This window comes from Lygodium microphyllum, chromosome 9, assembly GCF_053477565.2.
Source record: "Lygodium microphyllum isolate KBCC chromosome 9, Lygodium_microphyllum_v1.1.10, whole genome shotgun sequence".
In the NCBI taxonomy this organism is placed as follows: domain Eukaryota; kingdom Viridiplantae; phylum Streptophyta; class Polypodiopsida; order Schizaeales; family Lygodiaceae; genus Lygodium; species Lygodium microphyllum.
Genome location: NC_141143.1, coordinates 22,108,679 through 22,136,076, shown reverse-complemented (window position 1 = coordinate 22,136,076; position 27,398 = coordinate 22,108,679). Strand labels below are relative to the sequence as shown.

The window sequence follows — 27,398 nt, the reverse complement described above, 5'->3', positions numbered from 1 at the left end:
ACATTGATGTCCATAATAATGACTAACCATTAGTGCTATTCCTTATTAAGACTAATGAATCTTCTTGCAATAGCAATTCCTTTGTCCCAAAATTTATCATAAACAAGGACTTGGATTTTATAACTAAAATCAAAGTGAAGCAAAATTCACTACTTTACTAACAAGTTGGGACTCAACTAACAAGACTACTTCATGAGAAAAACGCCTTGGATTGTAAAATTAAAATCAATGTTGAGCAATATTTTATACTTTACCAACAAGTTGGGACTTAGCAAATATGATAACAAGAAAAACAAATTTAAGAGTTCAATACCTACAATAAGTTGGAACTTGGCAAATAAGATGACAAGAAAAACAAATTTAAGAGTTCAATACCTATAATAAGTTGGGACTTGGCAAATAAGTTGACAAGAAAAACAAATTTAAAAGTTCAATACCTACAAGAACTGGATCAAAGGAGGAAACTTATCTTCAAGGTTTTAGCAATTAGGATGAAGCCCAATTGCAATCGTCTCAAATTTGACACATCAAAGGAATTGCTACTTTGGAAAGCCTACAAACCAACTTTAGAGAGCTATACTATCACATGATATCAAAGGTAAGCACAACAACAATAATATTTTTCATTCCTTGAATTAATCAATTAATAGTTAGTGTAAAAGAAGTGATTTGCGATTGTTTATTCATTTATTCAATTCAACCATTATTGTGCAAAATCTAGATGTAGATTGCATAAAGTAGCATGATTTGTTAGGCAAACTACAATTTTGCAATCTCTAATGTGTACAATAATGTGAACGTGGCAGGTCTGGATAGCTAAAGCTTTCAAGGTTTAATGTCAAACGAAATGATAAAATCGAAACAACTTGCCCAATAAATGTTAGATTAAATACTAAAAGTTATGTTTCCATATAACATCATGTCTTCTGTTTGGATACCGGATACCTCATTAAGGAGCCCATAACCTTCACCAATGCCAAATAAATTGTCAAATTTGAAACACAAAAAAGCTAAAAGTCTTCATAGAGATACCATTTTCAAATTGTAAAATCGAAGATAGCTTTAGCTGTAGCCGAAAAACCTGCAAATTTTATCCTTCAGTTTGTCGCAATCGCCATGGCATACAATCGACATTGGGGATCTTTTCATAAGCATTGCTACTATACACTAACATAGGGAAGGAAAGGGCCAAATTTGCACACAAGCATTATATGAGCTATATCTGAACTTGACAACCTCGAGAGCTAATGCCATAATTAACCAGTAAGCAGCCATCATCAGTACTTGTACCCCCCTATCACTTCAATGGAAGAACATTGGTCTGTTTCACGAAACACCCAAACCAACCAACCAACTTGCTGGCTTGTCTTAAACCAACATACTCGTTGGCTTGTCAAGTGTTAAAAAATACAAGAGTAGAGCTGAGAAAGCTGCCACCCATAGCTGTTTAATCAATCCTCCTGCTCCATTTTGAACGCCACAGAAGCATCAACTCTGTGAACCTGCAAGATGCACAAATTCCTTTGGTCATCATAACACCAACCAGCACAAAAATTCTTCAACAAATGTGCTGAGCTACTCGAAAACTGAAGCACCTTAGTATCGAAAGAGCGCAGCTTGACCACTTGCGAGTTCTCTATGGTTTTCGCATCACTGTCAGTCCATGTGATCGGAACTGTGGCATCTTTATCAGTGTATGCTAGAACATCAAAAATGCCTGCACATACCAATGGCCATGTAAGAAACCTCCACTATTGCACACATACATCAAAAGATTAAATAAGGCACATACATACATGTTGTATTCAAACAAGGAAGAAAGGTGACACATGATGTGATCTGGCGCATAATAGCTTGAATCTCCTTCATGATATCAGCATCACTTTTCGTCTTTGAAACCCTGCTCAATCAAAAAGCTGCAGCTGTAAAAAGAGAAGCCTACCAACAGGTTCACAACAAAAAGAAGATGCATTGCATGGGAGCCTTATGTATGGTTCTTGCAAGCACAAGCAAATGGCTGGAATTGCTAGTGGTCCCATGACCACTTCCAAACTCTGATCTACTACAGCCGAAACAATGAAATGTCTATCAAATATGCATGGCCACAGTGTCTGCACTGATCAGTAATAAAGATCATATTATCAATGCCTTCACACTGTACAAGTACAGAAGAAAAAGCATCAAATGCAACTTCTGCTGAAGACGTCAAGGCCATGTCAGAGGGTGAACAGGATTTTCCAAGCCAATGAATGCAAGAGTTATGAAGTTTTCTAAAGTACACAAACAGCACTTTGTATAGGGAAAGCCATGGCATACCCTTTTTGTAAAACTTCACTGTCAGCCTCAATGATGAAATTCCATCTTTCGAGAGGCTCCGATGTTGCTTGATCCAGGATAACCAGTACAACTCTCTGTAGCTTCCCAGTCTCGAGCCATGCTATACAGGTAAGAAAAAACTGTAAGCAATAAAGATGCTTTGGTTTAAATCCGTGCAACAGAACATTGATACAGCGGAGTATACCAGCGAGCTGCGAGGTAACATTGGTGATGAACTTCTTGACGCTCTCCTCCTGTGCAACCAGAAGCGTGAGACCGTACTTCTTAACCTTCCCAAACTGCTCCGTTGGATAGAGCCCGCGTTGATAGATAATGCTATAAGAAGACATGTGGTGCAGAAATGAGATAAAAAATAACAGCATCCTGGAAGCATGCGGGAGAACAAATGATCCACAGAGAACGCGTCAAAAGCATCGTACCTGTTGACAGCATAACCTGCAGAGATTCAAAACAGAAGAACAAATGGGGGGTGGGGGAAGAAATTTAATACACGATAGGAAAAATCTTTAACTGGCTGTAAATAAATCGCATGAGGAGACAGGCACAGGCAAAGCAAACTCAAGGCATGCCTGCATTTCAACCCTCGAGATTCATTTGCTTGATGTTTAACAAGGCGAAACCCTACTTTCTGAAAGCTGAGAAATGCCAGACAAGAGTTGCTCTCAGTGTGAAAGTCGAGACTTACAGAAAAACTCCGTCACGATATCTGCGGAGCCTTTGAGGGTGATGACATCGCGAGCGACTTGAGCTGTAGCCATAACGCCCGGAGGTGAAAAAGCTTCAGCTTGCAGACGAAGCCTGTGCACAGACTACCGAGATGAGGTGATGAGAGATGAAGAAAACTGGACACAGAGAGAGAGAGAGAGAGAGAGAGAAGATCCTCAAGTAACGGTAAGTACCACTTTAAAAGATGCGGCCACCCATGGCACGAGGGGAGAGAGAGAGAGAGAGAGAGAGAGAGAGAGAGAGAGAATCAAAGCCAACCTTTGTTCCAAAATTTGGAGTTCAAACTCTAAAGTCTAGAGTTTTAAACCTTCTTTAAATTTTAAAGATTCTATTGAAATTGTCATAATTTATTTTACATTAAATCTTGGTTTTTCGTAAACACTAATACAAGGGTGACAAAGTGACTGGCCCCAAATGAGTGTCATGTTTGCTTGACAATGAGAGGTCAAAAGAGTATCACCCACACTTAAAACTCCCTTATCACCGAATTCATGTCAATGAAGCAGCTTAAAAAGGTGACATGTCAAGATTTAAGAACACATTGGCACAAATTCAAATGCCACCCTATTGACCTAGAGTGATTTGTTTCCTTCAACCACGTGCATCCCTCTTTAGGCTCTTATAAACACATAAAGTAGTGAGATTTAAAGCTCATGCATGATTCTTGCGTAAATATACTGGCCACTAATCTTGCCTTGTAGAATGTATCAAATGGAGACACCTTCAACTTATAGATGCATGGCAGTGCATGTTTACCCTTAGGCAAAGGAACTAACTCTTAGGTAGTATTCTTTTCCAAAGAATCCTTGTCCAAGTGCATATCCATTTTCCACTTATGAACTATCATCCCTAAATCACAGCATGAGTATTATAAGAAAGCTCATTACAATCCATAATAAGTATGATATAATCTAGAGATAGAGTATACCTATTTGGCAGTACACAAATCCTCATAGACTTGCATAAAATTGGCTCAACATGAGCCACTAGATATCCAACTTATCTATCCTAAGACATAAGGCTATCCACCATCCCTTGGCTCACACCTCAACATTTGCTTCTTGTCTAAAGCCATGCATCATGTAGAACCGTCGTACATTATGCTCATGTGCTAGCTGTCCATCCTCTTGAAACACTACTCTACATATCTCATGATTGCTACTTGTCTAAAGCCATGCATGATGTAGAACTATCGTACATTATGCTCATGTGCTAGCTGTCCATCCTCTTAAACACTACTCTACATATCTCATGGTTGGGTACTACCTTCTTTGATTTAGGATCCCATAAGCAATAGCCCATTTCACATGGCTCTTCATAGCCAAAAAAGATACATTTATTGGACTTAGGGTCAAGCTTATTCCACTTGTCCCTCAGTATTACACAAATGCCTCATAGCCAAAGTCATGTAAGTAACTAAAGCTCGGTCTCTTGCCATACCGTAACTTCTCTAATATCCTGCCATCCAATGGCTGTATATCTACCAACAATGTTACATGCATACTTATGATCAAGATATATCCATACTCATTTCCTAGTATCATAAGTACCAAACCACTCTCTATGCAAAGGTGGAATGATGATCCAAATCTAAAAGCCAAGTTCGTAATATGCCATTCTCGATGCCATTATCCATGGCAACCAAGAATGCATCATTGAATGAGGATACATACAAAAATTTGCCATCATCACTACTACATGTATTTATCTCCTCTATTTTTTCTTACTTTTGTCTTCCTTATTACCATCATCCTCACTTGCCTTTTTACCATTTTGCTTCTTCTTCCACTTGAAGCAATCCCTTTTTATGTGTCTTTCTTGTTACAAAAGAAGTATTTCATTTCCTTTTTGTGTTTCCTTTCTTGTTACAAACGAAGTATTTCATATCCTTTTTGTTGTGTGACTTGCTTCTTCACTTGCCTCTCTCACAAGAGTTCCCCCTAGCATTTGATCTTCCTCTCACCATGATTAGACTAGAGCTCTTTGACCCTTCATTGTTCTTGCTATTAACCTCCTTAATGAGCAAACTAATCTTAATGTTAGTACTTGTAAAGCCACTTGTGGGTACGAAGTTACTAATAGCAATCTTAAAAGTGTTCCAACTCTTAGGCAAGGTGACTAAAAGAACATTGTAATAAAGCAAATAAGTGTCTTGTAACCTTAGCATAGGTGAGAATAGCCTAATTAATTAGGAGCTAGCATATGATCAAGGTTTGAAGCATTTTTGTTCTCTTGTTTACCTTGGACCATTGAAGAGATTTGATCATGATTTCAAGCTCCCATGGCACATGTGATCAATATTGGCTTTATGGAAGCACTATAAGTTTGGACAAAACATTTTGGTGACCTTTTCTAGCTAGGAAGGAGCATTGTAAGTTTGGGCAAAGCATTTTGGTGATCTTTTCAGGTCTAGTAGCATTGTGCCTGATTTTGGTTGATCTCCCATGTCCTACACCAGATTATCGATAGCTCATTTATTTCACTAATATCCTTGGGCATTGCTGAGGCATTGGGCAACCATTGTGACACCTGTAGCTCCTGTTTGAACTCTTTCACGTCAGTCATTGTTGGATGTAGTAGACCTATCTACTGAAATATGCTAGGGATAACCATAACTCACTGCCCTTAGATGCTTTTACATCCTTATGTGATGCTAGTATGGTGCTAGATCATTCTTGGGTGCTTGCACGGTGCTTGGCACACGTAATGAGGTGCTCAATGGGCTGATTTGGATGCATTGACTCCATTTTAGTAGACCTTTAACTATTGTACACACTGTTGGACATCCAGTCTCTACAGAAGTGCTTTGTGCCCATTGATACTTTGGTGCCAATCAAGCATACCATTAGATGCACTGATGCATGACATTGATGCTTTGCATTGAGATGTGTATGGATATGCTTATGGTTTGCCTTGGCAATCGACCTTGAGATTGATTACACGTATTTAACCATTGGCCTTATATCTTGGGTACTTTACTGATTTGACTTATGAGCTTGAAGAAGATATTGGGTCTTACGTTCTCAGATGTATGTCACATGTATCTTGAATTTATGGATGCTATACACATGATGTATTGAGTTTCTTTTTCTCATCTTGGATTCATTATTTGTTCCAATAGGAGCTTTCATGGCATTTGCATGCTACATAGAGCTTTGGATATTCATAGTTGCTTGAGCTTGTTTCAATGACACCGTGGGACTTGGTTGAGTTATGTATATGCTCTCTAGATTCTCTTTGACTGTAGCTATTGTTTAGTGGGCTGATTTGATCTTTGTATTGAGCCCAACACCTACCTTTGTGAGGTTGTTGGTGATGCATACACCTCATTTGGTTGAGCTTTTGTTACACTTGCTTAGTCAGCCGTGCATCTAGCAGTTCTCTTCTATTACCTTGCGGCCTACTATATGCCTGACAACTATGCCTTTTGGATACATCCCACTCTAACACATTGAGTTTGAGAGTACAATTCTCAGTACCAGTTGCATCTCAGTGAGACTACTAGTTATTCGTATATACCCCGCTTCTTGCAGGATATAGCTAATAGTTGTAAATTGGATTCTATTAGTTGATTGCTCATACTTGGCTATGGTTTTACTACTGTCATAATTTTCAGCATACTATTATTTTAGCTTTTGCACTATTTATGAGGGCAAATACTTTGACTTGATTGTCACTCATTGGTAGTTAGTGGACAGCCCTACTCTTTGTAGTCTTTCCTCTCTTTGTATTGCTATGATTTTTAACTATTTTGTTGTCATTTACAACACCCTACTTGTCTTGGATTGTGCTTTCATTTGTTGGATTATGGTTGGTGGATCAAATGACAATGCTATATTCAACATTAATAGGTTGGATGGCATGAACTACAATTGTTGGAAGACACAAATCTAGCAGGTTCTAGTGTAGAAATTGCATATCAAACCATTGAGATAGAAGGGTGGAAAGCCTAAAGATTTTGATGATGAGGAATGGGCTGAACTAGATGACTTATGCAAGTCTACCATCATCTTGGCACTCTCTAGGTAGGTCTGTTACAATTTTATCTCTGATAGCATCAGACTACTTGGGATTTATGGGAGAAGATCTGTCCTATTCATGATAAGCAGAGCCTTGCTACTCAAATGTATCGGGGCTGAAGGAGTTGATGGACCTCCATATGAAGGAGGGGATTACCATGTCCAACCATTTGAATGAAATTCACTCTATCATCAACCATTTGTTTGTGCAAGATATTGATTTTAGGGATAATCTTCCACCCTTTTCCTTGTAGATTACATTACCTGAGTCTTGGTACACATTTCCCACTATTGTGACTATAAGCATGCCCACTGATGGGCTGAAATTGGATGAAGTAGAAGGTGTTTTGCTGAATGAAGAGGTTAACATAAAGAATGTTGATGCTACATGCAATTCACATGCCTTGATAGTTAAAGATAGTAATGATTATAAGAGTAGTGATAACCATTGTGGCAGGGACTCACAAAAGTCTTGCTCTAAGTCCCATAGACCATGTTGTAGAAAGTCGCGTTATTTGACATGCTATTATTGTGGAAAATTAGGACTTATTAGGCTACAATGCCATAAAATGCACCATGACAAGCATAAGGAAAAGAGAAAGGGTAAAGTGTGAGAGAAATATGAAGAGTGTAGCATTCTCTCCCTGCTAAGTCTAGTGTTAAGGTAGAGGAACCTGACTCAGATGATGACTACATAATTGCAATCTCTTCTTTGGATGCTTCACAATTGACTGATGCCTCATCTAGTTTTACTAAGTGCTAGTTGATAGATTCAGGGGCTTCCTTTCAAGTGACCCCTCATAGAGAGTGGTTCCACTTCTATTGCAGTATGTTTGGATCTGTCCATTTGGGCAATGACTTGGCATGGGTGATGTACAACTACAAATTGGTTCACGCAGCATGTTTACTTTGCATAATGTATGATATGTTTTAACTCTCATGAAGAAGAGTCTTATCTATGCTGGCACATTGGATGATGTAAGCTATTTTGTTCCTTTTGGTGATTCCTCATGGAAGATTATGAATGGAAATCTTGTCATTAAGGGAATGAAAATGCTTACATATTTACAGTATCTCTTCTACCACTTGACTATAAGTGTTTTGAGTCTTATGAGATCATTGTTTATATGGCATGTAGGAAGGTAGTACACATAAGAAGTCAGGCATTATATGCATGGATAAGCCTTTGGCTCTGATTCATTTTGATGTCTATGGACCTATGCAAATCGAAAGCCTTGAGCATTTTTGTGATGAGAAGGGCATCAAGTGTTAGTTTACTTCCCCATACATCCCTCCTCAGCATGGTATGGCTAAGCGCATGAATAGGATGATATAGGAGAGAGTCCTTAGCTAGGCATACTTACCACAATAGTTTTGGTGTGAGGTAGTGACTACTACTATATAGTTGATTAATAGATCTCCTTGCAACACTATTGACTTTCAAGTTGTAGAGGAAGTATGATCTGGAAAACCTTCATTGTATGATCATTTGCATATCTCTGGTTGTGAGGCTTTCTGCCATGTTTCCAAGTATAAGTGCAATAAGCTCAACCTTAAATTCATGAAATTCATCTTTCTTGGTTAAGGGGATGTAGGTGAGATGGGCTATTGCCTATGGGATCCATGGGCTTAGAAAGTCATCCATAGCCATGATGTAGTTTTCTACAAGGAGAAGATGCTGAAGAAGCCTGAGAAGATAGTTGAGGTATGCATGGTTATATTTTAGGAGGAGCCTCATACTCTCATACCACCACCTAGATAGCTTTCGTGATGAGATTTATATGCATTAGCCTAAGGTCTTTGAGAAAAAAGGCTAGGAACATCTACTATGTAGATTGAGAAAGAGCCTTTATGGCCTTAAGTAGTCACCTAGGGAATGGTACCACAAGTTTGATGCTTTTTATGCATTGACAGGTCTATACATGTAATGATATGGATCTGTGTTTACACAAAAAATAGGCATATGATGGTAGCCTTTTGATTTTGGTGCTTTGTATGGATATATTGATAATTGGGAGAGCTCCTAATGAGCTGGTGACTTTGAAAAGTTAGCTTAAGATGAGCTTTGAGATGAAAGACATGGGACATGCGTCATATATTCTTGGGATGTGTATTACACATGATCGCTCTTAGGGGCTCCTTTTCTTGTCACAAAAAGAGTATATCCAAAAGGTCCTTGAGCAGTTTCATATGTAGGATGTTAAGCCTATTGGTTGTCCTTTCCTTTCTCATGTGAAGGTGAATCAGGCTAGTTTTCCATAGTCTAATGAGCATAAGATTGATATGGCCAAGATCTCTTAGACATCCACAATGGACAGTTTGACATATATCACAATAGCCACTCGTTCTAACATAACATTTGCAGCGGGAATTGTGGCATGCTATATGGTTACACCTGGTAAACATCATTGGGATGCAATGAAGGGTATCATGAGGTATTTGAAGGGCACTATAGATATGTGCATATGTTAGAATCATGGGATACACTAATTATGATTATGCAGGATTTCTTGGATGTCCAAGGTAAAAAAAGGCTAACTCACACTCCACCACGATATAGGAGTCATGGGATACACTGTACCACAATATAGGATTTATGGGATACACTGATTATGATTATGCAAGACATGCAAACAATAGGAATTCCACATTTGGCTATGTGTTTACCTATGTTGGGGGTGCTATTTATTGGATGTCCAAGGTGGAAAAAGGCTGACTCACACTACATCATCCCATACTCTATATCACACAATAAAAAGTTATTGATTCCAATCCATTTTGATAAAGAAACATGAGATTATGTCTTTGCTAGGGTAAGAAGAAGAAGAATAATAATAATAATAATAAATACAATTACTAGTGAGAATGCAGAGTAGCAAGTGGCTAGCTCCATCATCCTTTGATTTTTATGAGTACTATTCAACTGGCCAAGAATCTAGCCTTCCATGCAAAGATGAAGTGCATTGAGGTATCTTACCACTTTATTAGAGAGGTCAATGTGAGGACAGGTCTATTAACCTTATCAAGATCTCAATTGACCAAAATCCTACATATCTACACACTAAAAGTCTCTCAGCAAAGCATTTTGCCTTGCTTAGGAAGTTGATGGTGTCAAGATTGTGGGAGAGAAGGAAGGAGTCTCACTTGTAGCTTTCTTGCTTGCACAATGGGGGAATACACACAGAGGTGGAGGCTGAAAACAGTTTTCCTCTTCTTAGTTGTGTAAGCCAAAAGAACTCAAGTACAAAGAAATAGAAGAACCCTATATATGGGTCTCAAACCAAACTCAACTAACTAAGGTGGCATACTAACTGAGCCACGAACTAGAGTAGATAAGGATAGCTATCATGTAGCTATTATTCATGGGCGGTGTACCAACCGCGTCTGCAACTGACAAGTCGGTGACATAAATACACAACGGTCACCCTGGCGTATCACGAGTGGAGCTCGATATCTCAACACTCCCCCTGGAGCTCAATCCCAATTCCTGCACACCAAGCAGGTCTCTGAACTTGCGCAGCTTCTCTGCGCCCAATGCCTTCGTAAATATGTCAGCTACCTGATTCTCTGTGCTGACATAAACTAGATCAATAAGACCTAGTAAAACCCTCTCCCGCACATAGTGATAATGCACCTCAATGTGCTTTGTTCTAGCATGATAGACTGGGTTATTTGCCAAGTGTATACTACTCATGTTGTCACAATAAATGACAACTGGCCCATCTGTAGACTGATGTATATCATAAAGTAGCTTATGCAACCAAGCTACCTCACATGCAGCCATTGCTGCACCCCTGTACTCAGCCTCTGTGCTCGACAAGGCAACTGTAGGCTGTTTCTTGCTGCTCCAAGTGACTGCAGCACTCCCAAAAGAGAATACATATCCACTGGTAGATCGTCTATCAGAAATACTACCAGCTCAATCAGCATCAGTGTATCCATGCAGTTGTATCTGAACCCCAGTCTCATAAAATAGTCCATAGTGCAATGTGGACTTCACATACCTGAGTATGCGTCTAGCCGCATCCAAATGCGGCTTCCTTGGAGCCTGCATAAACTGACTTACCAATCCAACAGCATAGCTCAAATCTGGCCTGGTAATAGTCATATAAATCAAGCTTCCTACTATGCGCCTGTACATAGTAGGGTCTTCTAGAAGCTCACCTGCATCTGCGCTCAGCTTCACATTCTGCTCCAAAGGAACTGAAATAGGCTTACAGCCTGTCATCCCATACTTGGACAGCATGTCCAATCCATACTGCCTCTGCAAGAGCTGTATCCCACTTGGTGATCTAATCACCTCAATGCCCAAGAAATAACGCAACTCTCCCAAACCCTTCATCTCAAACTTCTGCTTCAATAGCATTTTCACATGAAGGATATCTTCATCATTGTCACCTGTCATAATCAAATCATCAACATAAATGACAAGTAGCATAATACCTTTCTCTGTTTTTCTCACATAAAGTGAGAAATCTGCCTTGGAAATCTGAAAGCCAATAGTGACAAGATACTGTTCTATCTTGTCAGACCATGCTCTAAGTGCTTGCTTCAAGTCATACAAGGCTTTCTTCAACCTGCAAACAAACTCAGGATGAACAGCATGCACATAACCTGGTGGCTGCTCCATATAGACCTCTTCTTGCAAATCACCATGCAAGAAGGCATTCTTTACATCCATCTGATGTAAAGACCATACCTTTGATGCTGCCATAGCAATGACTGCTCTTACGGTTGCCATCCTTGCAACCGGACTGAATGTTTCTTCATAGTCAATACCATATGTTTGTGCATACCCCTTGACTACTAATCTTGCCTTGTACCTGTTCACAGAACCATCTGCATTGTGCTTCACCTTATAAACCCACTTACAGCCAATTGCATTTTTACCTTTAGGCAAAGGTACCAATTCCCATGTAGCATTTGCTTCCAAGGCATCCATTTCTTCATCCATGGCTTTCTCCCATTTTTCTTTTCCCATGCCTTGCTCAAAAGAAGTGGGTTCTGGTTCATGTATCACTTTGACCATATATGCATAGTGAATGGCTGTAAATCCATCATATTTCAGCCTATCCACAGGATACCTAGCTCTCGTAGACCTGCGCAAAGTAGGTTCACTCCTAGATGCTCTCAAAACATCCCTGGTCTTCCTTACTCCATGTGTAACAATAGAAGGAATACCCAACTCATCATCAATGCTCTGTTCTGAGCCACTGGATTCACCATCCACATAAGAGTGACCTGCATTCACATCAAACATGGGCTGATCAACCTTCTCTTTTCCTTTTCGTGATACCTGCATACCACTATCTGCATTACTTTGAGAAGATTCTCCTGATCTCAATCTGCCTGTCCATGGCGAAGAATGTGAACCACTGCTAGAGGACGCTCCACTAATATTTTGTGACTGCTGCTGTGAATTCTATGCAGCATTACCATTTTGTGCATCTACATCATCAATCACATTTACTGGTTTATACCAGCTACTCATCTCATAAAAAACAACATCTCTGCTCACTGTAAACTTACGAGTAGAAGGGTTATAGCATCTATACCCTTTTTGCTGCAGAGAGTAACCAATAAAGATGCACTTCTCAGCTTTTGGATCCAACTTGGATCTCAACTCATCTGGCACATGTACATAGGCAATGCAACCAAAAATTTTCAAATGAGAAATATGTGGTTTCCTACCAGTATACCTCTCCTCTGGAGTCATTCCATGTATTGCTGCAGTGGGAGTCATGTTCATTATGTAGACTGCTCTAGCAACTGCTTCAGCCCAATAAAAATCTGGCAAGTCTTTTTCATTGAGCATGGCACGAGATACCTCTCCAATATGCATGTTTTTCCTTTCTGCAATTCCATTTTGTTGTGGGGTATGACTGCATGAATATTGCTGCTTTATGCCATGCTCCTGCAGGAACCTTGCAAACTCATTTGAGAGGTACTCTCCCCCTCCATCTGACCTTAGGCATTTTATTTGCAAGCCTGTTTCTTTTTCAACCATAGCTTTAAGGGTTTTGAAATGCCCAAAAACTTCACTTTTCTTTTTCATAAAATACACCCAAACTTTTCTGCTATAGTCATCAATAAAAGTGACAAAATAATGACAGCCTCCAAGAGATGCAGCTTTAGTAGTCCACACATCAGAGTGGATTAATTCCAATGGCTTGTCACTCTCTTGAACATGTCTAGGAAATGGTTTCCTTGCCTGTATTCCAAACTGACAGGCTTCACATACCTTATGCATTTCTGCAACCTTGAATTTAGGCAAACCTGCAACAATATTTTGGACCTGCATTGATTTAAGTCGCTGTACATTAACATGACCAATGCGTTTATGCCAGATATCAATATCTGCAACTACACCGGTCCCATGTGCAAACATTGCTGCACTCAATTCAGACATGTCTGCATCCAATGTAAACATTCTGCCCTTCTTCTTTCCTTTTGCTATCAAGCGACCTTTATTTTTCATATCCTCAACAAAGCATCCATGAGGATTAAATCTGACCTGCAAGCCCTGCTCAACCATTTGACCAACAGAAACCAGATTCTTGGTGATATTCGGGACATGAAATACATCGGACATGTATTTCTTTTTCCCATCCTGCATAGACAAAGGAATTTTTCCAATCTGCACAATAGGATGTGCAGTATCATCACCAGTCTCCACAAATCCTGGTTTTTCCATTTTTCTTGCATCCTCCATCCATTCTGCATGACCTGTCATGTGGTTTGATGCACCTGAGTCAACATACCATACATCATTGCTTTCTTCTGCACTTGTCACAGAATTGTTCATGTGCTGCACCATAAACAAGTGCTCATTTCTGTCATCACCCTGTCTACTAGAAGATGCATAATTCCCTTGTTGCAATTTTCCATTCATGATGTCATTGTGCTTTTTATAGCAGTCTTTAGCCATATGACCCATTTTACCACAGTAGTAGCATTCAACATTACTGTTTGCATTTTGGCCTCTTTGCCATCCACCACGACCTCTTTGGCTCCCCCTGCCTCTAGAGTTACCACGTCCTCCTCCATAGGACTGGTTTTCTTGACTTTGCTGCATATTCTGATTTCTACCACGGCCTCCATATCGGCCTCCTCTACCTCTGCCTCTACCTCTTCCAGCACTTGAGTAGAAGACAGCTTCTTTTGAAGTTCCTCCTAAAGAAGATGCACCACCATTTCTTTGCTCCTCAGAAATTAGAAGAGAAATCAACTCCTCAAAATCAGGAAATCTTTCACGAACTGAAATGGATGTCCGAAACTGTGCATAATCCTTTTCTAGACCATTCAAGGTCACGGAAACTAAATCATCATCTTCCACTGGCGACCTAATGGAAGCAAGTGCATCTGCAATCTTCTTCACCTTCATGTGGTAGTCATTGATGCTCATATTTTCTCTTTGCACATTATGCAACTCTTGCTTGAGCTGCATTTTCCTGGCTTGCGTATTTGTGCTATACATTTTTGACAAAGTATCACATGCCTCCTTTGGCGTACTTGCATCTTGAATATGCACAATCATAGAGTCTGAAATGCTGATAGACAGCTAGTACATAACTTTCCTGGCTCTCTCATGCCATGCTTTAAATGCCTGCATTTGCTGTTGATTGGGAACATCAGGAAGAATTAGTTCTTCTTCATTTCCTGCAACAAATTCCCAATATCCTTTTCCCATAAGGAAATTCGTCATTCTAAACTTCTATGCTTGGAAGTTGTTCTTGTCAAGCTTTTCAGTGACAATCTGTGAAAGAGAATCAGACGCCATTACAGAACACTGCAAAAAATTCTGTCACTGCAAAAAACACAGCTTCACCCTCACAAGGGCAAATCTGCAAAACTGGCGAAAGTGGTATTTGACCACACAGTCACTTCCTAGTGACGATTTTGCATAAACAGGAACCAAGGATGATTCTGTAACTCCCAATGTCTCTACACATAAGCATATGATGCAATTTCTGTGGTAACTTTTCACTGACTTGTAGAACAGTGGTCGCACAGCATAAAACTGGGCCTTTTCTTGAGTGCGTGCGGAAAACTTCCGCCTCCAAAACTGGCCCCGAAATGGCCTCAAATCAAAAGAACAAGGTCGCCATGGGCTAAAGCCCTCTCCCCAGCATATACTGCCCTCTTGCTTCACCGCGAAGGGCGTCTCAACCTGAGACAATGCACTCCTGCACTTTCCGGTTGTGCTACCTGCAGAGATCTGCTCCCAAAACAAAAAATGAAAGCAACACTGCTCCTCTTACCAGAACATCGCGAGCTTGGCTTGCTTTCTTGAGCTCCTTACCACGAACAAGGCTCTGATACCATGTCAAGATTGTGGGAGAGAAGGAAGGAGTCTCACTTGTAGCTTTCTTGCTTGCACAATGGGGGAATACACGCAGAGGTGGAGGCTGAAAACAGTTTTCCTCTTCTTAGTTGTGTAAGCCAAAAGAACTCAAGTACAAAGAAATAGAAGAACCCTATATATGGGTCTCAAACCAAACTAACTAAGGTGGCATACTAACTGAGCCACGAACTAGAGTAGATAAGGATAGCTATCATGTAGCTATTATTCATGGGTGGTGTACCAACCGCGTCTGCAACTGACAAGTCGGTGACATAAATACACAACGGTCACCCTGGCGTATCACGAGTGGAGCTCGATATCTCAACAGATGGGTGTTGGATGAGTTAACCCCTATTCCTCATCCTGTTGTACTTTATATACATTTGTACTCTTATTTTTCTTTTCACACATCACTTGAGGCTCATTTTCATTTAAATGGGAGATTGTTGAGGGTATTGTGCCTAACCACTCATGTATTCACTACACACATAGTACTTGCACGCCTATATACTGCATGTGGCAGGTGCCAATCACTATCACTTTATTCTTTATTATTTCTATGACATCTGAATAAGGGAAGACCGATCATACATTGTAATAGTTGGAGTTTCCACATCCTATGTCTCTCTCTCTTGCTCTCTTGCTCCTTTCTCCGTAGCTCATCTCTCTCATTGCTTCCACTTGCTTGTGCTTCCACTGGGCTCCACTTTTCACTTGTTCTCTATATTATTGATCATCCTTAGAAATGTAGCTCCATGCTATCAACAAGTATATGGCTAGGTTGAGTTAATTAAAAAAACCTTGATTAGCATACTAATCAAAATTGTGTCAAGGTCAAGGCTAGAGATAGGGAATATAAATTAATGGCAATACTCTATGCGTACCCTAGTGCCTACAAAATGGCATATGACAAACCCCTTTCATGTTAACCTAGAATACAGATGTTAGCATGCCTATAAAGTTCCCAATATCTAGTTTGCATGTTGTGGTTTTAGGACGATGGGAAGGAAACATAGCCTAAGCTGAGCACCTCTTTGAGTTAGAGTAGTTGACAAAAACGTGACTTTTAGCCACACATGTTCTGATTGTAGAAAAATCCCATAGGAAGGCCTAGTTTGATAAAAACATACAGCCAAAATCATTTGAACAAGGAGAATTGGTCCTCCTTTATTTTCTTAAAGGACATAAACGAAACGCAAAATTCATGGTATTAGGACCTATTGTATTCACGCCATCAACTGAACTAAAAATACAAATCTTGAGACTCTTGATGGGGAGGGGATTTGCCACTTTAATGGAAGCCGCATCAAGAAATAGTACCCTCTTGGACAACTATAATATGAGAAACCTATGACACCCATGAATGATGCAAAAACTTGAAACAAAATAGAACCCAAAAACAACACAACCACACATCAAACTCTCCACATTCAAGTAGCTTGGACAAGGAAGAGAAAATGATTTTAGCATCAGCATATCTGCATCTCAAGTTGATTGCCTCAAAAGAGATTCTCATCGATGCTCTCATTAAAAAGGAGCAAACTTTAATATCTTGCCTTATGAGTTCCGATTAGTAAATTGGACAACACTTGTTGATACCATTTGATGCAAAATTGAATCCATACAAAGGATTGCCATATTTAGGATTAGAAAAGTGTAAGTTAATGGTGACCATTGAAATCAAAAGCATCCCAATGTTTTTTTTTTTGTTTTCCAAATCGAGTTAATGTGGGATGAGAAATCTTGCTAAGGACATCCATTTAAGTTCAAAACACAATGTCAAATGAATTTTTTGAAGCAACGTATTCATTTAAATCTCCATGAAGTCAGAATTATCTCTGCCTTTAATAAGGGATACTTGATTGATAGACTATCGTGTCCTACCAAGCCTAGCTAGCTAGTGAGGACTACAAAACAAATAGAATGTCTATTGCAAGAACTTTCTTTGGCCCAAGGAAAATAGCTCTTGTCGATTAGCAGTTCAAAAACTACATGACATTATAACAACCCATGCAAATTATTCATAAAAACTCATGGGGCCATGGAAGAACTACCAACAAACTAGACATAATTCTCACATTAGTTCTAGATGAGTATCTAAGGCAAAATTGTATATGCAAGCCTATTATTAAGGCTAATTGCTTCATGTAGATCATCAAACGAGCACCTCATGCTCACCAACATCAATCAACAAAGTGCTACAATGTGTAGCCAAAATGCAACCAATCAATCCATATGCCTAATATCCATCACACCATGATTGTACCTAAATGAACTATCCGGGTATACAAATCCAAGGCTACCCAAAATATAGCTACAACTTCACCTACGTGTGAAAAGATGGTGCTTGAATCAAATTGTTGAGAGAGCAATCATCCTCAATTTCCACCCATGAGGACGTAAAGATAATGATCAATAAGCCCACTCAACCCAAAGTTAAAAACAACACTATTACCAAGAATGAACCAGTGGCCACAACTATAGTGTACATTGACAAGTGTCACAAAGACACCATCACTAACCAGATTGAAACCATCTTCCACTCATTGTTGTTCAATTTATCAAATGGTTGTAGAGTTGGCTAGTAAGATCAATCTCTTAATAGCAAATTGTTTCGCTCAATTTAACCATACATTTGAAATACTCGTTTGGGCATATGAATGATTGACCGACAAGTAGACGCGGTCTCTTGTTGGAAGACTACTTGGCAAGATAGCAAGCGAACGCATTTTTTGCATAGCACTATTCTCATGACACTTTCAGAGACAAGTGCTAAAACCATGTGGGCTATAGTCACAAAGGTAAATAACCCCACTAAAGTGATTGAAAACTAACAAAAATGTGAAACACAATATTCATTCCTAAGCATTTGGTACAATCATCACCTTGACATTGCCACTAACGCCAATCACTTGATGACCAACGTAGAATAGTGATGTTTGGTAAAAGCCTTACAACATGATCCCATGCACTATGATGGAATTTTTCTTCATGCATGCTCATCGCTTGAGATATGCCATACCCTTTTGAAGTGGACCAACACCCCATGTTGGAAAAAATGTTTATGGAAGAAGAAATTTATGTAGCAAGCTGATTGGAAGGCCCAAATTTGCTCACTAAATTAGTGATCTACCTTTTTCAAACTACCTTGCAAACCATTTGATTTAGATGCACTTGCTAAACTCCAATTCAACCCTAAATTCTTTGACTAGTGGCTTCCTTAATCCACCACATTAAATAGTACTTCTTAACGTAAGATACCTTTTATACATACAAAACCACAATTCAATTCTAATTATAAACCAAATGTTGGGACATAAAACGGGCCGGACACTGGCTCTAAGGGACTAGCTGGGCCTCTACTACTCATCTAAAACCACCCCACATGGCCTCATGGCCAAGAACGTTTAAGAACTTTCCGTTTGTATGGTTTTGTAGTCCAGTGAATGATTCTTTCCCCACTCCTTAGAGGGAGTCCCTAAACATGTTGGTGTTATACACCATGTAGTACACACAAAGGGAGCACCCCTCGGGGGGTTGATCATCGCGGCTCCACTACAGCTCTCCTACACCTCGGGAATTGGCCCCAAGATGCACCGTGAACACAAAACATAATCTTTATTAAATTGATTAGTGCATGAAGCACAACAACCCATGATTGTGATCTTGACTTGTAGAATCTCTAAATATAAAACTCATTGATTAAAAATTATTATACGTGTAGCCGTTTTTAGCCAGTGTGTGCATGAGCAACGACTGATTCCTTTTATGACAAATTACGATATTCATGCTGTTTGACACATGAAGCATATGCAATGTAAATGGTGGGTTTATTTTATTGTATTTTAATAATGTGTTGGACACAGATGTGCGTAAAAAATATGATCAATTTTTTTTAATTTAAGAAATTGAATGCGGTTTGTCATACACGAAACAAAATTGATATCTATAAGGGGTGTGTATACATCCTAATCTAAATGTGCACACTTAAAAGGAACGGCCATATCCATGAAAGAAGCCAAAATGCAATCTAACTAGTCTGAAAGTTAACAACATGAGGAAAAGAACAAAACATGGCATGTATTTTTTTGGTAATTTATTTTTGTATTTTGGTAGATTTATAAAAATTTATGCTTTTTTCTCTTTTTAAGATTAAAATAAACCAATTTGAAAAGGTAAATGAGAATAAAAAGTGTGGACTTTTGAACGGAAAATATAAAATATTCTTGTATTTTTTATCATGTTATGAATTTTTTAAATTTTTAATAAAAAATTTAAGTTTTTAACAAATTTTAATATATATTAATAAAAATATTTCAAAAAATATTTGATATCCAAAAATTTATGGTCATGTTTCTAAATTTTTAACTATTTTTTCTACATTTTGATTTTATTTGATTTTTTGGAGTTTTTTTTGTTTTTGTTTTTATTTTATTATGATTTTTAAAAATGTTATGTTTGAAGGTTTTCAGCAATATTAAATTAGCGGGAATAAGGGTACCACGTTTTGCTATGCTACGTGTGAATATCAACAATGAGCCCTGCAACACAAACAAAATCCCATGTGCATCCTCGCATGTGAACAATGGTGAAGAACCATAAACATGCACACACGAACCATGGACTCACAAAAACCGATGCAAAAGCTAGTGCATGATCACCTATCAAAAAGTCATTGTGACAGAGGGAAGAGAGCACGGGGGCAGGGTTGTTTATGTATTGGAGGGTGTTGGTTTTGGTGCCGATGGAGGGGTGGGAACATGGGCTAGGGAGGGAAAATTAGAGGCGATGGGACATTTGGTGGGGGAGTGTGGGAATGGGGTTTATGGGAGGGGTGATGGGTTAAAACTAGGGGGGAGGGGGGGATGGAAGAGGAGGAGGTGGTGGGCAGCCAATACGGAAGGAAGAATGAGACAAGAGGAGCAAGAGGAGGAGGAGGAGGAGGAGAAAAGGAGGAAGCAGAGAAAGAGGGGAGAAGAAGAAGAAGATAGAGGAGGAGGAGGAGGAGGAGGAGGAGGAGGAGGAGGAGGAGGAGGAGGAGGAGGAGAGAAGAAGAAGGAGGAGGAAGAAGAAGAGAAGGAGGAGAAGGAAAAGAAGAAGGAGGTTGAGAGGAGGAGATAGAAAAAGGAGGAGGAAGAAGAAGAAAGGAGGAGGAAGAAGAAGAATGAATTGTCGAGGCATTTAATTATATTTTTTCTTTTATTTTTGTATTAATTTTTTTTGAGACTATAAGATCAAACCATGGTTCTGAAACAATAACAGTGCGTTCACACGTGAAAACACATTTGATTTGCATAAAATCTTTTACAAATTAATAATTTATGAAGTAGGGCTCAAGACAAAGGGCGATAAAAGGAAAAAATGTCCAACTCACACGGACGAATAGGGTTGCAAGGTCAAATTTCAATTCTAAGAGGGCAGGGAGCATTAAAGTGCAGTTTTGGTGAAGCAAGGATACGTTTACATGAAAAGATGAGAAAAATAGAGAAATAGTCAAAGGGGAAAGGGAAAACCTAAGATATGGGGTCAAATAGGACGAGTGGGTGGGGAAGGGACTCTCAGAGCAAAGAAAAGACATTGCACCATTTAAAGATTGAATAGAGAGGTGTGTCTATGATTGTATATAGAATAGACACATCCCCATACTTAAAACCTTAATGGATCGGTGTTGCAAATCAGTAGGGCCTAAGACCTAACAACCGATAGAAGACTCACATCCCCACATTTAAGATAGGACATACACATATAAATACAAGAAGTAGGGTTAGAAACACTTTGCCTATTTAGCTAGTTGTCAATGTGGATAGTCATTGATGCGCAAGGTATTGAAGTTGATTACAGGAGGTACCATAGCTCATCACATCATGCTTCAATCAAGACAAGGACCATGTAGCAGCACCCAAGGAGGTAGCATTGTTGATAAAGATCTATGAAGTTATCGATGACAAACAATACAATGCTCACCTCAACAGCCACTCCTGTGAGAATGATAGAGTAGTCTCTCATCCCATAGCTCACGTCACTTGGCAAGGAATGAAGGGAACCCATCTCTCACAGTTGGTTTAGAAATTGACAAGAGGGATGGCTCAGATGGAGTTTGCCAATGTGCACAATTGATGGTGCATTAGTGTGTTCCATCCCATCTGGCATAAGTGCAAGAAGAAAGGCATGGGAGCTTGGTAGTATAGTACACAGAATAGAGTAATGTATCCTAATGTGGAAATAGAGGCCCATCCCATATGTGAAGAGGGAAATGGGAATGTACCTGATCACCAATGTCGGAATGTCTTGCAATTCTCACCTCTCAATTGATTGAAGCAAAGATTACTCATACTTAGTCCCCCTATGTATCACACTCTGTTGATGTAACATGTCCACTTGTATCTTCAGGACACGTCTTAGCAGTCCATCGGAAAGGATGTCTAGAAAGCTCCGCCCGGCGCTCCCATGGAATGTTACGGGGTTTGCAATCTAGGGCTTTCCGCGTCTGCCACGTAGCGGAAGTATTCCGACCGTTCCCACTTAGGATCGACCTGAATTAGGGTTTTCCTTATTGGTCATTTCCTAATGGCAACTAGCGTCGGACCCAAGAGAACTACTTTACGCAAAAACCCCAGGTCCGAAGCGGATTTACGCTGCACTTGGTTCAAGGAGAATGGGAAAAGAGAGGGATGCAAAGCTCAACCTCTCTGCCATAAGGCATAGTCCCATTTAGTTCCCCTAAAACAGCGTAAATCAGGATCAGTCATAATTCTAAGTTAACGCTCTTGTTGTTTGTGTTCGTTGATGATCTTCTGGCTGCCATCGTGATTTGAGAAAAGTTCTCGGCCAACCGGGACCACCCATCCGTAGGACGAACCTATGGCCCATCCTCCGCACTTTCCTCGGGTTGTTTTAGTTATTTAATTACCTAACACATTAGTCGGACATGTATCAATTGGCTTCTTTAATTAGCCCGTTAGGCACTGGTTCTTTCACGTAATCATATCACTTGACATAGAAAAACAATGTCAAACAAGTTCTTTATTAATAGGTTATCATATTTATCTTTGAAATACAAAAAGTCTAGCTGATAGGCTTATCCACAATCCGCCCAAAGGCTATCTAGCAATCCACAGGGATTACCAATCCAAGTTTTCGCCCGTAGACTAGTATGCGGGCCTCGAGATCCAATCTTGAGTCACATTAGCCTCTTGTGCAGGGCTCAGAAGGCGAGGGATTTACAGCCAGAGCCCCCTCTAGCACCCAAGCGTCCTCCTACACCAAGTAGCGCTCAACGGAAAGACCTCTCGCGACGGGTTCAGTCCACTTTCCCGGCGCGGTTAACAACCCCCTTGGTTAGGGTCAGGCAGGCAATCGGGGGTAACTAAAGCTGCCTCTCCCTTCAGGCCTTCAACCTGAAGTATTAGATATCCATTTATATTTTAATTCATTGATCAAACAAAACCAAACAGTGCTCTAAAATCTGTAGCAAGCACAAACATTTCCATTGGTCGTTTTTGTTGACAAACTGCTAAGGAATGAGTCCTTCCTTTCGAATGCATCCATCACTCGATCCGGGATGACTTACGACTTTGCAAGATCCCCTATATCCTGGGTTAGGGCATACCCTATTAACCCAACTTGGTCAATACCTTAAGTTCATATGTTATGTCCTTTGCTCCAAGCAATTATCTTTACTCAAGAAAGATACTAAATTAGGATGATTATTCATCCTCTTGCAAGAAAACTTGCGTAAGGACCTGCCAACCTTATTGCGAGAATTGGCCATTCCCTTGTGATCCAATCACAAGATCATATGACCCCGCACTTGTTGCACAAGTGTCGCATTGAACTATGAGACTATTCTACTCATTGAATGGAGTCACGAAACAATTTGTTTCTGATTACATCAGGCTGACGTCGTTAGTCCTAGGGTTCCAAGTTCCATCTCGTAAGATTCTTAGGGACAAACCCTAGTTCATATTCCAAATATGTTTCACTGTCCCTACATTCGGTGAATGTGGGCAAGTATTTAATGTATAGGAGTTTCAGTCTTAGCAATACGTACGATTAGGTCATGTATTAATTTCCTAGTGAATTTCTTGGAATTTAACTCATTCTAAACGAGTACTCCGCGGTTTAGGTGTTTTAGGTTTATGCCAATTTGTTTAACTCTTGAAGATAGTTACGTTAACATTTCATAAACACATGACTCGTTGTCTACGCGTAAATTGATTTTTCAACCTTAACTTATCGATTAAGGTCAGGCATAGGTTAGGTTAATTCCAACTAATCTTCCTATAACTTGCGAATAAAATTCATGCTAAACAAGCAACCTTTTACTTGACAATTTATGCAATTGATAAACGGTAATTGCCTGGAGTTATGCATCGTAAGAATCATTTCATGCCTTGCACTTTCCTAAGGATTCCTAGCACTTCCCATGATGATTCGGTTAATAATGCGATATGCAGTTTATACTTCCATGTTTAAACAAGGTATACTATTTTAATTCCGTTCTATAACAATGGACATTAATCTAATTTTAATTCATTGCACTACATAAAGCTATTTACTAGAAATGCATTTATGCTCCCTTTATTTTGCATGTTCTATTGAAATATTAATGGACTAAATTCCTCCGTCGTGAGCTAATTTATTTAAGACAACAAAATGCATCCTATTTCCAACAATTATCCTTTGCACGATTGTTATAACAATACCAAATAAAAATTAGGAAGGAAAACCTGGGCTTGGGGTGAGATGTCCACGTGGATGCTAGGAGACGATCCTCCTGCAGGGCTGTGCCTTGGGCTTTCTTAGGAGGCATCACGAATGTAGCCTTTCCGTCGTGGATGCAGCTTTACAACTCCTTTTTGAAATTCCACCGTGGCTCCCTTTTGCAATAACTTGCACCGTCCGTCGAAAGCAGCTTTAGAAGGCTTCCTTCTTGAAGTAGGGATTTCGAAAGGGGGTGTTTCAAAATCTTTCGCGAATAAGACCCATTAAAGCCATGGGAAAGGCTTAATGGCCTTATAAAGACTCGCACGAACGGGGAATAAAAGGTGTAGAATCCCTTACGAGGGCTTTTGAGTGGGAAAGGAAGGTGTCAAAAGACCCTCAACACTCTCCTTTCTTTTACGTGTGGGGGAAAAAACAAGGTATGGGAGAGCGAGATGGGTTTTTTTTGCATGGCCTAAGGGGGCCCTTAAAGGGATTTAAGATCCGGGAAGGAAGAGACTTTAAGGTAACATCTTTTGGTGGAAAAATGACTTATAAAGCTTCAAGGGGAAAATTGAGGGGGGAAAGGAAAAAGGGCTAAGGTAAAATTTTCTTGGGGGAAAAAGGGCCTTATAGAATCCTAAGGGAGAAACTCCAAGGGGGGGAAAAAGAGACCCTAAGGGAGCCTTTAGGGAGGAGTTTTTAAAAGGGAAAAAAAAAGTGGCCTTTAAAGCTATAGGAAAGGGGCCTAAGGGCCCTTAGGGAAAAATTGGAGGGAGAGGGGGTAACCCCAAAGCCCAAAGGAAGGGGGGCTTAGGAAGCCCCCCTTGGAAGCATCTAAGCTCCCAGAAGCTCATGACCATGTGGAGGGGCAGGTTCAGATCTCCACGTGGAGGGGGAGGGGGGGGGATTTTGGAGGCCGTCAAATGGCGGCAACGACCAGGCGGTTGGGCGCAGCGAATGGGAGACAATGCCCTCTTGGCGTCGATTTGCAGCGCTCTCCCTCAACTCTTCCTCTCCCTCTCACAGTGGTGGTAGTGCCTCAACCTCTCCCTTCCTCACAGCGTCTCCGGTTCCTTCTCGTCCTCCTCCCCCAGGCTACCATAGCCACTAGCAGCCATGGTTTATATAGGGGGAGGGGATAGGATCCTCCCTCCCTCACGCGTCGATGGGCATGCCTCCTTGCCTAGGCAAGCTCCAGCAAGGAGCTTGCCTCTCTTGCTATTCCCCTCTTCCTCCAGCTTGACAGTCGGCTGGAGGAGAGGGGAAATAATTTAAAAAAATTTGCTAAAACAAAAGAATTATCCAATTCTATTATCCTCTATTGAGGCAGTTCATGCGTGCCTTTGGGATATTACAGTTGATAGATATAGAAGGGCAATCTAGTTTCTCACACCCATTGATGTAATCCTTACTGATGCCACTTGTGCAAACGTTTGTATGCCTTGAGCATAGTTGATGGTGCAATCATGCATCTCACCCTATGCCAACATATAGTGCAAGGAGAAAGGCTATGGAGCCTTATAGTACTGTGTACAAGAATAGTCCATACTTTGTGTATTGAGAGGCCCAACCCATGCATGCAATGCTCCATTCACACAGCTCATCTCTCATTTGAATTTGAAGGAAAAAAGACTAATCACTCACCCCACACTCTATCTCATGCTATATTGATCGATACGAAGGACAATCCCTAACTCACATCCCCATCCAGATAGGATGAATGCTCACAACACTTAGGAGGTTGTCGATGAAGATTAGTGTGGCTTTCTAATGACATCAAATGATATCTGTCAATGAAGGGACATACCCAAGGAGGTAGCCAACAGATCACAAACTTGAATTACATGTAGGAGATTTTGTGTGTTCTAGGAGTCAAATGCGCTATGGAATCATAGGACATAGTACACCAAGGGAGGCATCTTCAAAACTGCATCCTAAAGATTGCAATGGAGACTTCAGCTATTTTGGGGACTGCAATGTGTCATCACATTTTCCATAACCATCTTCCTACCTAAGGGTGTTACTACCTTTTCTTGGAGCAAGGCTTGTTATGACATGGAATTTCTTCCTTTTCTTCCAAAATAGTTTATTATTATTTTTCTTTTTTTTTATTTTTTTTCCCTACTCCTAGGGGTGTTTCCACCTTTTCTTAAAGAGTAGGTTGAGGACAGAAGTCCTTTTCTCCCCAATAACCTATTTTCTTTTATTTTGTTTGGTTGTTTTTTTTAATAACAAAAATTCTAGTTTTAGAACCAACCTTGCCACATGTATTCGATTGGAAGGAAAGGAAATAATGTCTATAGCTTGGATCTAAGCAAAGCTATTAGGGTTCATTGCAAGTACCTTGTAAGGGCCCATCTAGCACTATTGGAGCTTTCCAAGAGACTTGCCAAAGCATAAATCATAGGCAAGGATGAGACCACCTTCTTTGAATTCTTTGTGTTTGATGAAGCTATCATGGTAGACTTTGCGTTGGGCCTATATGGATTTCATATATTGTAAGGCCATCTTGCAAGTCTCATTTAGACATTCTAGGTGTAGGAGATGGCACTGCATGAACTATGTATCTCCCAACCATTCAATGATAGCCACTCTCAAAGAGAGCGATTCCAGCTCAAGTGGAAAGATGGCTTCTATACCATAGAGCTATTTAAAAGGTATTTGTTCTATTGTGGCCTTATGGGAGGTTCTATATGCCCAAAGGGTTTTTGTAAGTCAATCATTCCAATCACAACGATGTGCGGAAATTATCCTTTTGTTAGGATTGAATAGAGGATGTGATTGGTGACTTCAACTTGGCCGTTAGCTCTAGGGTAGTACGGTCTAGACTTACGATGGTGGATCTTATAGTTCTCTCTTAGCTCTTCCATGATCTTATTTAAAAAGTGAGTGCCTTTGCTTGATAAGCTCTAAGTGATTACCAAAGTGAGTGATAATGTTCTCATACAAGAATAAAGCCACATTATTACCATCATTGCGCTTGAGAGCTTTGGCTTCATATTACTTTGTCACATAATCAATATAGACCATAATGTATTTGTTTTGCTTTTTTTTGGTTGGAGGGTTAATTGGGTCCATGAAGTTGATGCCTCATTTCTCAAATGGCTTCAAGGAAAGAATTGATTGTAGCAGCATTGCATTGCTTTTTGTAGGTTTTTTCATTTGTTGGCAGGCATCACAGTGCTTATAGTAATCATGGCCATCTTTGTGGAGGGTTGGCTACTAGTATCCTACGAGTAGAGATTCCATGAGTGTCACTGCTTTTG

At 40.0% G+C, this 27,398-nt stretch overlaps 1 protein-coding gene across 1 annotated transcript; it reads right to left on the bottom strand.

The window, feature by feature from the left end:
* Nucleotides 1-949: 949 nt before the first annotated feature.
* MAD2 (DNA-binding HORMA family protein) lies at nt 950-3,211 on the bottom strand. Its single transcript, XM_087685628.1, has 7 exons — nt 3,023-3,211; nt 2,757-2,772; nt 2,522-2,652; nt 2,317-2,437; nt 1,797-1,900; nt 1,596-1,717; nt 950-1,502 (listed from the first exon to the last, which is right to left on the bottom strand). Exons 1-7 carry the CDS (start codon nt 3,093-3,095, stop codon nt 1,452-1,454), a joined length of 618 nt encoding a protein of 205 aa, XP_087541754.1. The 5' UTR covers nt 3,096-3,211; the 3' UTR covers nt 950-1,451.
* Nucleotides 3,212-27,398: the final 24,187 nt, after the last annotated feature.

Excerpts from the sequence above, each read along its gene's own strand:
- MAD2 (XM_087685628.1), bottom strand. The coding sequence starts at position 3,095 with ATGGCTACAGCTCAAGTCGCTCGCGATGTCATCACCCTCAAAGGCTCC. Across the intron at positions 2,438-2,521 it reads TGTTACCTCGCAGCTCGCTG|CATGGCTCGAGACTGGGAAG; the intron begins GTATACTCCGCT and ends TTACCTGTATAG. Across the intron at positions 1,718-1,796 it reads TCCTTGTTTGAATACAACAT|GCATTTTTGATGTTCTAGCA; the intron begins GTATGTATGTGC and ends TGGTATGTGCAG.